General features: G+C 46.6%; 1 protein-coding gene across 1 annotated transcript in view; it reads left to right on the top strand.

Annotated features, from left to right (window-relative positions):
- MYT1 (myelin transcription factor 1) overlaps positions 1-16,364 on the top strand; it is a 110,132-nt gene that overhangs the window by 24,361 nt on the left and 69,407 nt on the right. Inside the window, exons 4-7 of the mRNA XM_056845151.1 lie at positions 11-73; positions 1,772-2,022; positions 8,356-9,222; positions 12,457-12,591. Of these exons, the coding sequence (XP_056701129.1) occupies positions 11-73; positions 1,772-2,022; positions 8,356-9,222; positions 12,457-12,591 (1,316 nt within the window). The remainder of the gene's footprint in view (positions 1-10; positions 74-1,771; positions 2,023-8,355; positions 9,223-12,456; positions 12,592-16,364) is intronic.

Here is a 16,364-nt window from a genome sequence, read left to right as displayed (position 1 = left end):
CTCCCCTAAGCTGCCCCACTCCAGGATGTAATGGTTCGGGACACATTCGGGGAAAGTATGCACGGCACAGGAGGTAAGCTGGGTTACTTTCCACAGAGAGCCAGTGTGGTGTAGTGGCTAAGAGTGGTGGTTTGGAGCGGTGGACTCTGATCTGGAGAACTGGGTTTGATTCCCCACTCTTCCACATGAGCGGCGGAGGCTAATCTGGTGAACTGGATTTGTTTTCCGCACTCCTGCACACGAAGCCAGCTGGGTGACCTTGGGCAAGTCACCGCTCTCTCAACCCCACCCACCTCACAGGATGTCTGGTGTGGGGAGGGAAGGGGAAGGTGATTGTAAGCTGGTTTGATTCTCCCTTAAGTGGTAGAGAAAGTCGGCATATAAAAACCAACCTCTTCTTCTTCTTCTTCTTCACCTGTCAGCATAGTCAAATGTAGCTGCCTTGATTCCACAAGTAGGGATGCTAGCCTCCAAATGGGATCTGGGGATCCCCAGAATTACTGCTCATCTACAGACTACAGAGATCAGTTCCTCTCGAAAAAATTACTGTTTTGGAGGGGTGGACTCCAAAAGTAGAAGCTTTTGTGAACCAGGGTACCACTTGGTTGGTGGAAGAGGTGGGCTCTGACCCACCAATGCTTCTATCACGATAAATGTGTTCATCTTTCCTCTTCAAGCCTTCCAAGTTGGCAGCCACCACCATATCCTGGGGCAGGGAGTTCCACAATTTAACAATGTGTTGAGTGAAGAAATAAAGTCACATAAATTGCTGTGCAGTCATATTTAAACGTATTTCACTGTTGTATGTCCACTGATTTTGGCGAGCTGCCTTGCAGGCCTTTTGAGGGAGAAGGTGTGGAATAGAAAACTTTAAAGGAATAGAAGTTTCTTTTTGGCTCCCTGATGAGGCTAATAGTGGTTCTGGTGGGAGGAACTTCTCTTGGGGAAATGGAAAGGCAGAAAGGGCCTCGTCTTCCATCCAAATCATGACTTCTTTTCTATAATAAATCATTTTTTGAAATCTGATTACAGGTCCCCAATGTAACAGGTAGTTTGGACCTGACAAACACTGTGCCAACCTCCAGGTGGGGGCTGGAGTTCTCCTGAAACTAAACTGATTTCCATTATATCCAAAGGTCTGGAAATAGATATGCCTATGAAACCAGAAACAATTTTATTAAATTGTTTATCTCCCATGCATAAAAAACATGATAATATATTTCTCCACATATTAACAATACCAAGAGTAAATTTTGCTAGAGGTTGGAAAGGGGGACAAAAATCACCGGATTTAATTAGTTGGTTTGATAAAGTAAAAGAGACCTATATTTTGATTAAATTGACTCATTATTGAAATGATAAAAGCATAGAGGATTTAGAAGAAATATGGAATCCTACAATTTCCAGAATGGAAAATATACTTAAACATTTACATTCAGATGGTAAAGATTCATAAAATGACTGCTTGCTTAGAAATATTATATGTTTTATATGTTCTATATGTACTGGTTGATGTTTGGGCTGTATTGTTTTGCTTTTCAATGCTACAATAAATTTTTAAATTAAAAAAACTGCTCTCCAGACTGCAGACATCTATTCCCCTGGAGAAAATGGCAGCTTTGGAGGGTGGACTCTATGTCATCACGTCCCTGTGAGCTCCTTGCTCTCCAGGCTCAACCCCCAAATCTCCAGCCTGGAGTTGGCAACCCTCCCTGTACCCATCCCCTGTCAGTGACCTCTTTCCTCTCTCTCACTGCCCTCCGTCTTCTAGTTTGCAAAGTTGTCCGCTGGCAAAGAAGAGAAAGCTTCAAGATGCAGAGGCCGAACACCTGGCGTCCAAGAGGAAGTCCCACCCGCTTAAACTAGCCCTCGATGAAGGCTACAGTGTGGACAGCGACGTGAGCGAAGAGGCGGAGGCAAAGGAAGAGTCGGTGACAGACGATTCAGAGTGCTCCTTGGAAGAAGAAGAGGCCGAGACGGCAGAGCAGGAGGAATGCTGCAGCAGCCCTCCGCCGGCAGAAGGTGTTTTATCACGTTACCAGCAACCAAGATTTATTTTGTAGATGGAAACAAGGCAGGGAGCATTAGCCATCTGGAGTCGGGGCACCATTAGATAATGTATTGACCGATCCTCTGGGTTATGTCCCGCAGAATAACGAGAAATGAGCTTCTCCTTTAACAAGACAGATGATTTTGAGTGTATCTGGTGGTCAGTAAGAGCTCGTCTCTCTAGATAATGGGTGTCAAACATAAGGCCCGTGGGCTGTATCCGGCCCCTTGATAGCTCTTATCCGGCCCATGAGGCAGCCAAGGCAGTCACCCCCACCCCGCATCCTGATCTGGGAGGACGAGGCATGGCCCAGCCCGACCAAGTGACATTTATGTCATATCTGGCCCTCATAACAATTGAGTTTGACCCCCCTGCTCTAGATGTTTGCCACAATGGGAAAAATAGCTGCTCCCTAGGGCCATTTTGGGGCAGAAAGACAATTTGGGGGAAGGCGTAACACCCCAGCTGTGGGAGCTAATTTTTCACAGCCCAGCATCTCAGTGTTTTGAATCTGTAGGAAAATATTCAGCTTTCTTTTTTCAGAAGTTTGTTTTGGGGGAAAACCAAGGTAACTTGAATATACATACCACCTTTTCCTCCAAAAATATGAATGAATGAACAAGGATTTTCTTGCGGTTTCAGTTTCCCTGTCCCTGCCCTCTAGTGATTTTCAGTTTTCTTGGTTTGTTTTCCCTCTGGAAAACATGGAAAATTTCGATCCAAATGTTGCTAGTGTTAAAGTTATCTTGGAACACCACCACCATCCTTCCAAGTGTGATCAGAAAGACTTACAGCCCTTGAAGAAAGAACTAGATTTAATATATAAAAGGATCACTGGAAGAGAGGATGCAAGAAATGTCACATACAGCAGTAGGGCAGTGTGGTGTAGTGGTTAAAGATACAGTGAAGTGTAGCTGTTACAGCGTCAGACAGATCTGGGAGACCGAGGTCCCCACTCTGCTGTGGAAGCTTGCTGCGTGACTTTGGGCCAGTCACATATTCTCAGCCTAACCTACCTCACAGGATTGTTGTGAGGATGAAGGAGGACAGGAGAATAAAGTGAGATGCTTTGGGTTCCCATCATGGAGAAGGGCAGGGCAGGGCAGGGCAGGGCAGGGCAGGGCAGGGCAGGGCAGGGCAGGAAGGAAGGAAGGAAGGAAGGAAGGAAGGAAGGAAGGAAGGAAGGAAGGAAGGAAGGAAGGAAGGAAGGAAGAGAGAGAGAGAGAGAGAGAGAGAGAGAGAGAGAGAGAGAGAGAGAGAGAGAGAGAGAGAGAGAAAGAAAGAAAGAAAGAAAGAAAGAAAGAAAGAAAGAAAGAAAGAAAGAGAAAGTGAGAAAGAAAGAAAGAAAGAAAGAAAGAAAGAGAGAGAGAGAGACAGAGAAAGAAAGAGAGAAAGAGAGAAAGAGAGAGAGAAAGTGAGAAAGAAAGAAAGAAAGAAAGAAAGAAAGAAAGAAAGAAAGAAAGAAAGAAAGAAAGAAAGAAAGAAAGAAAGAAAGAAAGAAAGAAAGAAAGAAAATCCATCCGTGTGGATTCTGTCAACAGTTTAATGTAGAACTCTGCACCTGTGGTTAAAAGCATCCCTCATTATGCTTTAAGACAGGCATGGCCAACAGGCAGTTTGTGGTTCCTAACAATCTGACCAAATGTGCGGCAAAGCACTGTTCACAGAATTGATACCGATTCTATTGCTATCACAGGTACTTCTGAAAAGGTAACCGACTCCCTTTATACTGTGAGCCTCATCCATACCTCGGACGTTCATGAGTTGGCTTGCAACTCAACCTAACTGGGGGAGGGGCTATGGCTCAGTGACTAACCCAAGGTCACCCAACTAGCTTCCTGTGTAGGAGTGGGGAAACGAATCCGGTTCACCAAATCAGAGTCCACCGCTCAAAACCACTGCTCTTAAACACTACACCGTGCTGGCTCTCAAGAAGGGGAGGGGCTATGGCTCAGTGGTAGAGCATATGCTTAGCATGCAGAAGGTCCCAGGTTCAATCCCCGGCATCTCCAGCTAAAGGGACTAGGCAAGTAGGTGATGTGAAAGACCTCTGCCTGAGACCCTGGAGAGCCGCGGCCGGTCTGACTAGACAATACTGATTTTGAAGGACCAAGGGTCTGAGGGAGTATAAGGCAGGTTCATGTCTTGCAATTTCAGGATTGACCCTGTCCCTGTGGAGCCCACTATCCTTTTTCACAATTCCCAGTGTAGCCATTTCTGACCGAACAAGATTGCCACTGCACAGGATGCAGAAAGCTAGACGAGCACCTGTCCCCTGCCATGCTTATCTTTTTATTTGCAGGGAAGTTCCCCCCCCCCATGAGGTAAGTCTCAAGAATGAGACCCTGTCCCCTGCAATGCTACAACCCATTCTACCACCCGTATAGGTAGGCCAGGCCTGATATGTGTTAATATCTGAGAGCCAGCATGGTGTAGTAGTTAAGAGTGGTGGTTTGGAGCAGTGGAGTCTGATCTGGGGAACCGGGTTTGATTCCCCACTCCTCCACATGAGCGGTGGAGGCTAATCTGGTGAACTGGATTTGTTTCCCCAATCCTCCACATGAAGCCAGCTGGGTGACCTTGGTCTAGTCACAGCTCTCTTAGAGCTCTCTCAGCCCCACCTACCTCACAGGGTGTCTGTTGTGGGGAGGGGAAGGTGATTGTAAACCGGTTTGATTTTGCCTTAAGTGGTAGAGAAAGTTGGCATATAAAAGCCAACTCTTCTTCTTCTAATTGGGAGGGACCATGGCTCAAAGGTAGAACATCTGCTTTGTGTCCAGAAGGTCCCAAGTTCATTCCCCAGCATCTCACATGAACACTCATGAACCAGTTCCTTGGTCCATCAAGGTCAGCATTGTCCACTCCGACTTCCAAGATTAGCCTCCGCCACTCATGTGGAGGAGTAGGGAATCAAACCCGGAAGTTATGCATAAAATTATGCATGGTTTGGAGAGAGTGGACAGGGAGACGTTTTTCTCCCTCTCCCATAATACTAGAATGCGAGGTCATCTGTTGAAGTTGGAGGGTGACAGATTCAAAACAGATAAAAGGAAGTATTTTTTCACACAACGCATAGTTAAATTGTGGAACTCCCTGCCCCAGGATGTGGTGATGGCTGCCAACTTGGAAGGCTTTAAGAGGGGAGTGGACATATTCATGGAGGAAAAGGGTATTCATGGCTATTAGTTAAAATGGATACTAGACATGCTGCATACCTATTCTCTCTAGTATCAGAGGAGCATGCCTATTATATTAGGTGCTGTGGAACACAGGCAGGATGCTGCTGCTGCAGTCATCTTGTTTGTGGCTTCCTAGAGGCACCTGGTTGGCCACTGTGTGAACAGACTGCTGGACTTGATGGGCCTTGGTCTGATCCAGCAGGGCCTTTCTTATGTTCTTAGTGTTCTTATATCCACTTGTGTGTGTATCAGGTGCCATTGTCGCTTCCAGCTCAGACTGGAAGCTGCTCTCCAGGGTCTCAGGCTGAGGTCTTTCACATCACCTACTGCCTGGTCTTTTTCACTGGAGATGCGGGGGATTGAACCTGAGACCTTCTGCATACCAAGCAGATGCTTTACTGCTGAGCCACAGCTCCTCCAGTTAAAACCATCTGATAGACAAAAGGTCTGAGTCCCTGGAGAGCCACTTCCAATCTGAAAGACAATATTGGCCTTGGTAGGCCAATATTGCTCTATATTGGTATGGTATAAAGCAATCTCATCAGATGTTGGAAGCTAAGCAGGGTTGGTACTTGGATGGGAGACCACCAAGGATGACTCTGCAGAGGAATGCAATGGCAAACCGCCTCTGCTTCTCACTTGCCTTGAAAGCCCCTTGCTGGGGTTGCCATAAGTCGGTCGCAACTTGATGGCACATACGGAGACCAACGGTATCACTTGGTAGAAGATGGCTTCATGTGATGCCAGGGATTGAACCCAGGACAGCCTGCATACAAATCATGCGTTCGACCACTGAGGCATGGCCCCTCCCTGTGGGTCTTACGGAACAGTCTTTGATGCCCATGTTACACCTGGGGCAGGCACCTGTTTGATCCAACCCTAGTTACATTACTGGCCTAACGCAAGACAGGTTCTTGGCTTGGGGACCCCAGACTCATCACTGCTCCTATGCAAATGTGGGTAATGATGTACGCCTCGGCTGGCATCAACCTTCTGCGAGGTATTTTCTACACATAAATATTGGCCCAGGGAGGCGCAAAACAAAGCACACAAATGTCGAGTTGATGACTTCTGGCGGCATCTTGGGGAAAATAAATGTCAGCTGCTGATGTTCATCTCATCAGAGGGAGCAGTTTGAAGATGGGAAACGGCTTGTTTACCTTCCCTCGCTGCATGCCATAAATTTGGCCATGCCAGGAAAGGAAGAGCAACACCCAGATTTAAGAACATAAGAACATATGAAGAGCCATGCTGGATTAGACCAAGGTCCATCAAGTTCAGCAGTCTGTTCACATAGTGGCCAACCAGGTGCCTCTAGGAAGCCCCCAAGCAAGACGACTGCAGCAGCATCCTGCCTGTGTTCCACAGCACCTAATATAATAGGTAGGGTTGCCAACCTCCAGGTACTGGCGGCACGAAGGCTCCATGATACAGTAACACATTGGTATATTCATATAAATTATAATAAAGGCATTACTTCAGGCAAACAATGAAAATAAACTGCTGCAAGCATAAATCTCAAATTCCATACAGCAAATTCAGTGAAGCAACATAAAGTCCTCGGTAACAAAGAACCTCAAAGTGGGCAGGAGACGCCTGTCCCCAATGTAAATATAGATACAAGGTAGTCCGAAAATCAAAGCAAAGTCCAAGAGGCCAATAAAGGCAAGGAGAACGTGTGGCTCGTCATTGATGCACGTTTCAAAACTTTCTTCAGCTCCAATAAACAATGTTTTCTAAGCATTTTCAAAGCAACCATAGGCTTCTATATCCATAGTGAAGGGTAGCCGGTTGTCCAATCGACTGTCAGCTGTGGAAAAAGCACGAATAACATACAGATATCACAATATTACATATTATAGAAAGAACATGGATATATATATTATGCTATCCAGAAATTAGTCCAGCCTACCTAGAGAATGCGACTATTGGAAATTCCTAAGCGCATTGTTTATTGGAGCTGAAGAAAGTTTTGAAACGTGCATCAACGACGAGCCACACGTTCTCCTTGCCTTTATTGGCCTTTGCTTTGATTTTCGGACTACCTTGTATCTATATTTACACTGGGGACGGGCGTCTCCCGTCCACTTTGAGGTTCTTTGTTACCGAGGACTTTATGTTGCTTCACTGAATTTGCTGTATGGAATTTGAGATTTATGCTTGCAGCAGTTTATTTTCATTGTTTGCATGAAGTAATGGCTTTATTATAATTTATATGAATATACCAATGTGTTACTGTATCATTGAGCCTTCGTGCCGCCAATCTCTTTAACTACATTAATTCTGGCACAGGTGTATTGTATCACTGTAACCTCCAGGTACTAGCTGGAGATCTCCTGCTATTACAACTGATCTCCTGCCTTGCCATCATCCACCTTATCATAAAAAAGTAAGAAAAGCCATGCTGGATTAGACCAAGGCCCATCAACTCCAGCAGTCTGTTCACACAGTGGCCAACCAGGTGCCTCTAGGAAGCCCACAAACAAGACAACTGCAGCAGCACCATCCTGCCTGTGTTCCACAGCACCTAATATAATAGGCATGGTCCTCTGATCTGTGTTCCACAGCACCTCGTAAAATAGGCATGCTCCTCTGATCCTGGAGATGATAGGTATGCATTATGACTAGTATCCATTTTGACTAGTAGCCATGAATAGCGCTCTCCTCCATAAGTTTAGTTTAGTTTATTGTTGTTACAGTCATAGACCAGCACATACTCCTCCATAAAAACATAAGAAAGACCATGCTGGATCAGACCAAGGTCCATCAAGTAATCCGTTCACGCAGTGGCCAACCAGGTGCCTCTAGGAAGCCCACAAACAGGACGAATGCAGCAGCATTGTCCTGCCTGTGTTCTGTAGGCCTGCTCCTCTGATCCTGGAGAGAATAGGTATGCATCATGACTAGCATCCATTTCAACTAGTAGCCATGAATAGCTCTCTCCTCCATGAACATGTCCACTCCCCTCTTAAAGCCTTCCAAGTTGGCAGCCCTCACCCCATCCTGTGGCAGGGAGTTCCACCATTTAACTCTTTCAATTAAACCTTTCTTAATCAGCTATTTGCAAGTTAATGTCATGTTCTCTCTCCCCCACCCCCCTTTTCTCTCTTTCTTTCCCCTTTACAGGGCAAAACTCCCAAAGTCCACATCCTGGGCAAAGTACAGAATCGGTTACCCCCGGCCTGCTCAAGGCTAGCTACAACAGCTATCAAGAAATAATTGCCAACTCTCTTTTAAACCTAGGCCAAATAGCGGAAGGATCTTTGGCCACCCAAGGGGCTGAAAGCGAAGGGCCGGTCTCCAAAGCCGGCGAGGATGTCATGCACTTAGTCCACGAAGGAGTGGCGGAGGAGGAAGAGGAAGAGGAGGAGGCGGTTGAGGAGGAATGCGAGAAGGAGATCATCATCCAGACGGAGGACGCGGAGGAAGTCATTGAGGTCACCAGCGAACAGAGCAGTGACGTGTGCCTGGAGCATCGGGACGACGAGGCGAGCGGCGAAGAATCCTGCAAATTGGGGAAGGAAGAAGAGGAGGAGGAGGAGGACAATGAGGAGGAGGAGGAAGAGGAGGAGGAGGAAGAAGAGGAGGAGGAGGAAGAGGAGGAAGAGGAGGAAGAGGAGGAGGAAAGGATGGCCGAAGCGATCTGTGAAGAAGCCCGTCGCGCGTCTCAGGACTCCCCCAAAACCCACTGTGAAGGGCAGCTGGTCAGCCCCAAGCCCGAGTACTCTGTCATCGTGGAGGTGAGGTCCGACGACGACAAGGACGATGACTCCCACTCCCAGAAATCCACTGTGACGGACGAGTCGGAAATGTACGACATGATGACCCGGGGGAACCTGGGCCTCTTGGAACAGGCCATTGCCCTGAAAGCGGAGCAAGTGAAAGTCGTAAGGGAGCCCGGCCAGCTGGCGGGGGAGCATGTCAAACATTTCCATGTGGAGGAGAAGCACGGCAAAGCCCTGGACTCCATCAGAAAGAGCTACTACAGCAAAGGTGAGGACCTGCTGTTGCCTGTCTCCCATCCCCACTGATCATGAGGATGGTCTGCTGATCGGTTGAGATTCTGGGCTCACCTCTTGCCCAGTACTTTCCAGCCAGCATGGTGTAGTGGTTAAGAGCGGCGGACTCTAATCTGGAGACCCGGGTTTGATTCCCCACTCCTCCACATGAGCAGCGGACTCCAATCTGGTGAACCAGGTTGGTTTCCCCACTCCTCCACATGAAGCCATCTGGGTGACCTTGGGCCAGTCACAGTTCGCTCTGAACTCTCTCAGCCCCACCTGCCTCACAAGGTGTCTGTTGTGGAGAGAGGAAGGGAAGGGGATTGTAAGCTGCTTTGAGACCCCTTAACAGTAGAGAAAATCAGGGTATAAAAACCAACTCTTCTGATGAAGATTCGTACGGGCCTGAGTGGATCCAGTAGAACCGTAAGAACCATGACATGTTGGAATAAGGGCAACCCAACTCTGAGCCAGCCCTGACCTGGATGACCCAGGCTAGCCCAGTCTCATCAGATTTCTGAAGCTAAGTAGCGTCAGCCCTGGTCAGTACTTGGATGGGAGGCCACCAAGGAAGTTCAGGGTTGCTACACAGAGGCAGGCAATGGCAAACCACCTCTGTTAGTCTCTTGCCTTGAAAATCAGACAGGGTTGCCATAAGTCAACTCAAACTTGACAGCACTTCCCACTACCACCTCTTAGCCATACCTCTTTACCCCAGGAGCATAAGGCAGACACACTCTTGGGACACCACTGTGTCCTGCCCCAGTGGATGCTGTTGTTCATGGTTGCCTCTGCATTGGTGGTGTGGCTGGGATTGTATTCTGCAACTGTACATGACCACATATTATTGGTTTCCACGATCAGAACTCAGCATGTGACCCTTTGAGTGACAGAGAAGCAGACACAGAATGCTCAGAACCTGGAGAGCCAGCATGGTGTAGTGGTTAAGAGTGGTGGTTTGGAGCAGTGGACTCTGATCTGGAGAACTGGATTTCTCCACATGAGTGGCGATCTCCACATGAAGCCAGCTGGGTGACCTTGGGCAAGTTACAGCTCTGTTAGAGCTCTCTCAGCCTCACCTACCTCTCAGGGCGTCTGTTGTGGGGAGGGAAGGGAAAGGTGATTGTAAGCCGGTTTGAGTCTCCCTTAAGTGGTAGAGAAATTCGGCATATAAAAACCAACTCTTCTTCTTCTTCTTCTTCCTCCTCCTCCACCACCACCACCACCACCTAAATACAGGTCCAATGTGGAGGAAGTGAACGTGAAGACATTTCAATGGGGCCATTCCCGGAAAATAGTTTGGCAACAGACAACAAAGAGAAGCATTTCTTCACACCATGCTAATGAGCCTATAGTATTCATAGCCACAAAATGGCCACTTGCACTGAATCATGAGCATTGTGTTAGCAGTAATTATCATGGCAATAGGGTAGGGTTAAACTCATGAATGGAAGCAAGATCTATCATACTATAAGGCATGTTAGCTGAAAACTGGACCTTCCAGATCCAGAGGCAGACTAGAAAAGGTTTGGGTTTGATGAACACCCGGGGATGGCTGTATGAGCCATGTTTTGCTTCCAAGAGGAATCCGGCCATTCACTATTGTTTACTGCAGAGGGCTGTACTAGACACATAGGTTGGTCTGATCTTTCATGGAATTTCGTGTTCTTACATCCATGTGTGTATGTGTTAAGTGTTGCCAAGTCGCTTCCGACTATTTGTCCTTTGAGGTTTTAAAGCAATTGGAATATTTCTCTGCATGTAAATTAGTTAGATCTAGAGTGTTGCAACTTGACAAATGGAGCTGCAGAGTGTGCAGGGTATGCTTAGGGTTGCCAAGTGCCTGGTGGTGGCGGGTAAAATCCCGCTGATCTACCGGGCTGCCTGCTGGCCAGCTGATGGCCAGTGAGCACGGAGGGCACGTGCGCGCACACACACACACGTCACTTTTGGGTAAACTTGAAAGTGACACGGACGCTCTGGCAATCTCAGATAAAACTCTATGAAAACTCTATTACAACAGATCTCCAGCTGATAGAGATCAGTTCGCCTGGAGAAAATGGCCGCTTTGGCAATGGGACTCTATGGCATTGAAGCCCCGCCCCTCCCCAAACCCTCCTCAGGCTCTGCCCCAAAAACCTCCTGCCGGTGACAAACAGGGACCTGGCAAGCCTAGTGCTTCCACATTGGGGCCATTCTCTGAAATCAAAGTGTTCTGTTCTGGCATTGGTGGTAAAAAGTGCTGTCGAGTCGCAGCCACTTTATGGCGATCCTGTCGGGTTTTCAAGTCAAGAGATGATCAGAGGTGGTTGGCCTTTGCCTTCTACCACACAGCAACCCTGGACTTCCTCGGTGGTCTCCCATCCAAGGACTAACCAGGGCCGACCCCGTTTAGCTTCTGAGATCTGACAAGATCAGGACTTACCAGGGCTGACCCTGCTTAGCTTCTGAGATCAAGATCAGGCTAGCCTGGGCCATTCAGGTCAGAGTGTTCTGACATTAACATCATGCAAAATTACAGTGCCAGATCCCCAAATTGGTTGCACGTGAAATCATTTACTTCCTGGATTTTTCTGTTCACACAGGTGGGGTTCTGTTGTATAATGTTCATGAATCTGCTTCTCTCTCTGTTTATTGACATCTGCAGAAAGGTACCTTTGTATTTTTCCACGTTTGGATCTGATTAGCGCTATTATAGCACGACACTAGGAATACTGCTTAATGATGCAAACAGAAATGCACCTATTCATAATGGTGTAATAGCATCAATTTCCAACATTTTTTAAAAAGCCAGCTGTCGCAAGCAGTTCTATGCTTTCAACACGTACCAAAACACATATCACCTGGAGAACATGGTAAAATAATTACAAAGGCCATTCATGCAACACAGATCTCGTACAACAATTCTGCACAGAAGTATTGGAAAATCACAGTAAACCAACTCCTAGAGAAATAAACAGGACCAGAATAAGAAAAGAATGGCAAATAACTAAGTGATGGTGATGCTGCCTGGATCTGCCATTATACGTGTACAAACAATGCAAATTGTGCCACATTTCATAAGTGTGGAGCAACAACCCAGGGATTACATTTCAGCACCACACATTGCTACTTACAGCATGCAAGGAATTGCCAGGGAAACACAAAGAATGGAGACATTTCCCTGGGAGGTCACGCATACAACATTCTCATAATTTTGCATCCTTTCTCTTCATCAATTTCGCAGATCCTTCGAGACCCGAGAAACGTGAGATCAAATGCCCAACTCCCGGCTGCGATGGCACAGGTCACGTCACGGGGCTGTATCCTCACCACCGCAGTCTGTCTGGCTGCCCGCACAAAGACAGGATCCCTCCAGAGAGTGAGTATGTCATAGAGCTGTCCACGCAACACAACACAACACAACACAACTGGTCCTACTAATTCTGTTCTGGCTACTGTCCCCTGTGTAAATGGATGATTTGGGTCCAAAGTGCATGATACCATTTTTGTTGATGTTGTTTACTTGGGCATTCTTAAAACCTGCAGGGGCCAATTCGGCTCGGGGCTGGGGAGGAGGGCTTCCTACCTTCTCCTGTGACATTTTACTGAGCTGAAAAAGACTTGAGGGGATTATTCATGTCACTTCAGAGCTTCATGAGCACAATTTAGTGTATGTGCAGCTCTTAAAAGGGGGAACTAACTCCCGCCTGTGTCCATTTTGGCTCAGGGAAATGGAAATGGAGAGGGAAGCGGGAGTCTCTCCTTCGACTGTGCCATGGTCCCGAACTGAATCAGGCCCCTGCAAGTTTTAAAAATGTCTTTCCCCGCAGCTGCTGTATGACTGCAAGGAAAGTGAGCCAAACCTGGTGTGAGTCAAACCTGACTTGGATCCGGTGCCTGTTGTGGGGAGGGGAAGGGAAGGTGATTGTATGCCGCTTTGAGACTCCTTAAAGGTAGAGAAAAGCGGGATATAGAAACCAACTCTTATTCTTCATTGGGCACTGGAGTTTTGATTGGCTGTGCAGTTTTTTAAAATGTTGCTTTGGTAGCAGCTGCCACCATAGGAAAAAGATCTTTAATGTATGTCTGAAGGTAAGGTCTGGCAGCCATTTGTTAGCTGGCTCCACTTTCTGTGACCGGCAGCCATTTTGTGGCTGCACCCACCATGCTGGGCCAGAATGCCAGAGATGCCCTCAGGCTCAAAAAGGCTAGGGACTAGGGTTGCCAGGTCCCTCGGTAGGAGGTTGTTGGGGCGGAGCCTGAGGAGGGCGGGGTTTGGGGAGGGGAGGGACTTCAATGCCATATAGTCCAATTGTCAAAGCAGCCATTTTCTCCAGGGGAACTGATCTCTATCGACTGGAGATCAGTTGTAACAGCAGGAGATCTCCAGCTAGTACCTGGTTGGCAACCCTACTGGGGACCCCTGCTCTAACATCTAGGTTGGCCCATACCATCTCCCATTCTGACCAGTGGAACTTCAGAATGGTCAACTTTTGTTAGACTTCATTCCCAAGGCCTTTCTGATCAACTTGGCCGGTTCCTTGTTAATTTTTATTTGTAAAAGGCACAAAAGAAATTACTTCTAGATTAACTTGCCAATTATTTAACCTCACCATCAATGAATCCATCACTTAATGATTTCCATGAAGTTATTATTTTTCCTAATATGAATTATCTCATTGAAAAGAGATTGAGAGATGTTCATCTTAAGAGTCAAAGACTCAGCGGCGGGAGGGGTACAGCAACCCCCTCCCCCGCAAAGGAGTCTGAGTTATCAGTCGCCCATTCTTCTTCCTTTTATGGATACCTAAAACAGAACATTAAGTATAAAATGACATTAAAAGTTGCTCATACTTTCCTTCCCATGGGTAAATATGTGTTATTTTTGACACTTTAAATATACGGTTCCTTTATAATTGCTTCAGAAGAAGCACTCTTTCTGGTTATGATAATTGGGGAAGAAAATCTACCTTATCGGTCATTTCAAAGGTTACAGACCTAGAGGGGAGAAATGAGTCAAGGGAACATCAGTTATTTTTTTGCATGCATAAATTTTTTTAAAATGAAAATGAAAAGAAAAAAAAAGCAATCCATGTATTTCCAAAGAATTGCAAAACAAATTATTTCCTGTACTTATAAGGTCATCACAGCAGGAGGGAGTAATCCTGAAGATTAATATCGGGTTTGTTTGGTTTTTTAAAAAAGGAAAATAAAATCAGAGGCTATGGATAAAAGCAAATAAAATACCAATCACTTAAAAGTACCTGAAAGAGTTAGGCAGGAGAATGGTAATGAAACAGCAAAGAAAAAATACATCCTTTTTAATTAACTTCTGAGTCATTCTCTTCTCGCAAAGGGCTTTGAATGGTTTACATAGGTAGTTCTCCATCCCGATAATACTCAGAGACAAATCTGCTGAGCTTCAAGTATTAACCCAACTGCTAAATGGGCCTGTGGCTCAGTCCTTTCCAAGCTGAAGGTTCTTGTTTCAAATCCTGCTAACTCTGCTCAGTGGATTTCATTCTGCCTGGAATCTTAGAAAACTCCTTCCAGTATGAATAGACAATGTTATTGAGCTAGATTGACCAAGTCATACAACTTGGTATAAGGAGACTATCTATTAATCTTGTCCCTTTACTAGCTATGGATACAGAAGCTTGTCACACGGTGCAACACAAGGCAAAGTTAAACCGTTCAATGAAATCAATGGGCTTAGAAGGGTGTAACTCTGCTCAGGATTGTACTGTCAGTATTTGAAGTGAGGGATTCCTGCCTTGTATTTCTTTCTTTCTTTTTTAAAATCAAATTCTGACAATATATCTAATTCTCAATGTAGCCAAGTCCATGGTTACTTAAATCTAGAGACTAGAGCCATGAACGGACAAGACAAATCTTTCTACAAATTGGAGAAAAGCCCTAGGTTTGCAGAAAAATCAGAAACCTAAAAAGACAATACACTGGGGATTAGAAAAACTGCAAAATAATAAAAGTGGCTCCTATGACTTTAAGAAACAAATGCACTCTGCGTCAGTTGCTGGGCAACTACAACAATATTGCCAGTTAAAGCCTCAGGTTCTGTCAGTAACAGGTGTGTGTAGGGGGAGGCCCTTCCAGGGCTGTTTTGGCCTTTGAAGGAGGACTCATTGGGGGTCAGTCATGGCATCAAAAAGTGGACAACTTGCTACTACCTGGTTTGCATGTCTCACCCAGACCTGGGTGTAGCGATTCGAGTTTGGATCTGGGACACTCAGGTTCACCTTCCCACTCTGCCATGGAAATTCACTGGGTGACCTTGGGAGCTTTCAGGGAAGGGAAGGAGGAAATAGTGCGGGAGGGGAAATTCCCCCCATAAGTCTCCATGGGTCCCTCCCTTGCGAAAACATAAAATAAGCAAAGAAGAAGAGTTCGTTTTTATGTGCTGTCTTTCTCCACCACTTAAGGAAGAATCAAACCGGCTTACAATCACCTTCCCTTCCCCTCCCCACAGCAGACACCCTGGGAGGTAGGTGGGGCTGAGAGAGCTCTAAGAGAGCTGTGACTAGCCCAAGGTCATCCAGCTGGCTTCATGTGGAGGAGTGGGGAAACCAACCCCGTTCACCAGATTAGCCTCCACCGCTCATGTGGAGGAGTGGGGAATCAAACCCGGTCCTCCAGATCAGAGTCCACCGCTCTAAACCACCGCTCTTAACCACTACACCACGCTGAGAACAGTTGAGAGTCAATTAAAGGAGGGGAAAAACAGAGGAGAACAGAGGAATTGGGCAGCTTGAGCCCCTGAGAACTTAAAGAATTCTGGAGGGGTAGCTGGATTAGTTTGTTGTGGTAAAAATAAGCAGTCCAGTGGTGCCTTAAAGACTAGCAAGATTTTAATTAAGTATAAGCTTCTATGGTCTAGCGTTAGGGTTGCCAGCCCCAGGTTGGGAAAAGCAGGAGGTTTCTGGGGTGGAGCCTGAGGAGGGCGGGGTTTGGGGAGGGGACGGACTTCAATGCCATAGAGTCCAATGGCCAAAGCGGCCATTTTCTCCAGGGGAACTGATCTCTATTGGCTGGAGATAAGCTGTAATAGTGGGAGATCTCCAGCTGCTACCTGGAGGTTGGCAACCCTATTTAGCGCCCATGACAAAGCAGACGCTTATCCACAAAACCTTATGC

The sequence above is a fragment of the Euleptes europaea genome, chromosome 2 (assembly GCF_029931775.1).
Source record: "Euleptes europaea isolate rEulEur1 chromosome 2, rEulEur1.hap1, whole genome shotgun sequence".
Classification (NCBI taxonomy): domain Eukaryota; kingdom Metazoa; phylum Chordata; class Lepidosauria; order Squamata; family Sphaerodactylidae; genus Euleptes; species Euleptes europaea.
Note: the sequence above shows the minus strand (reverse complement) of the source record. Positions and strands in the feature narration are given on the sequence as shown.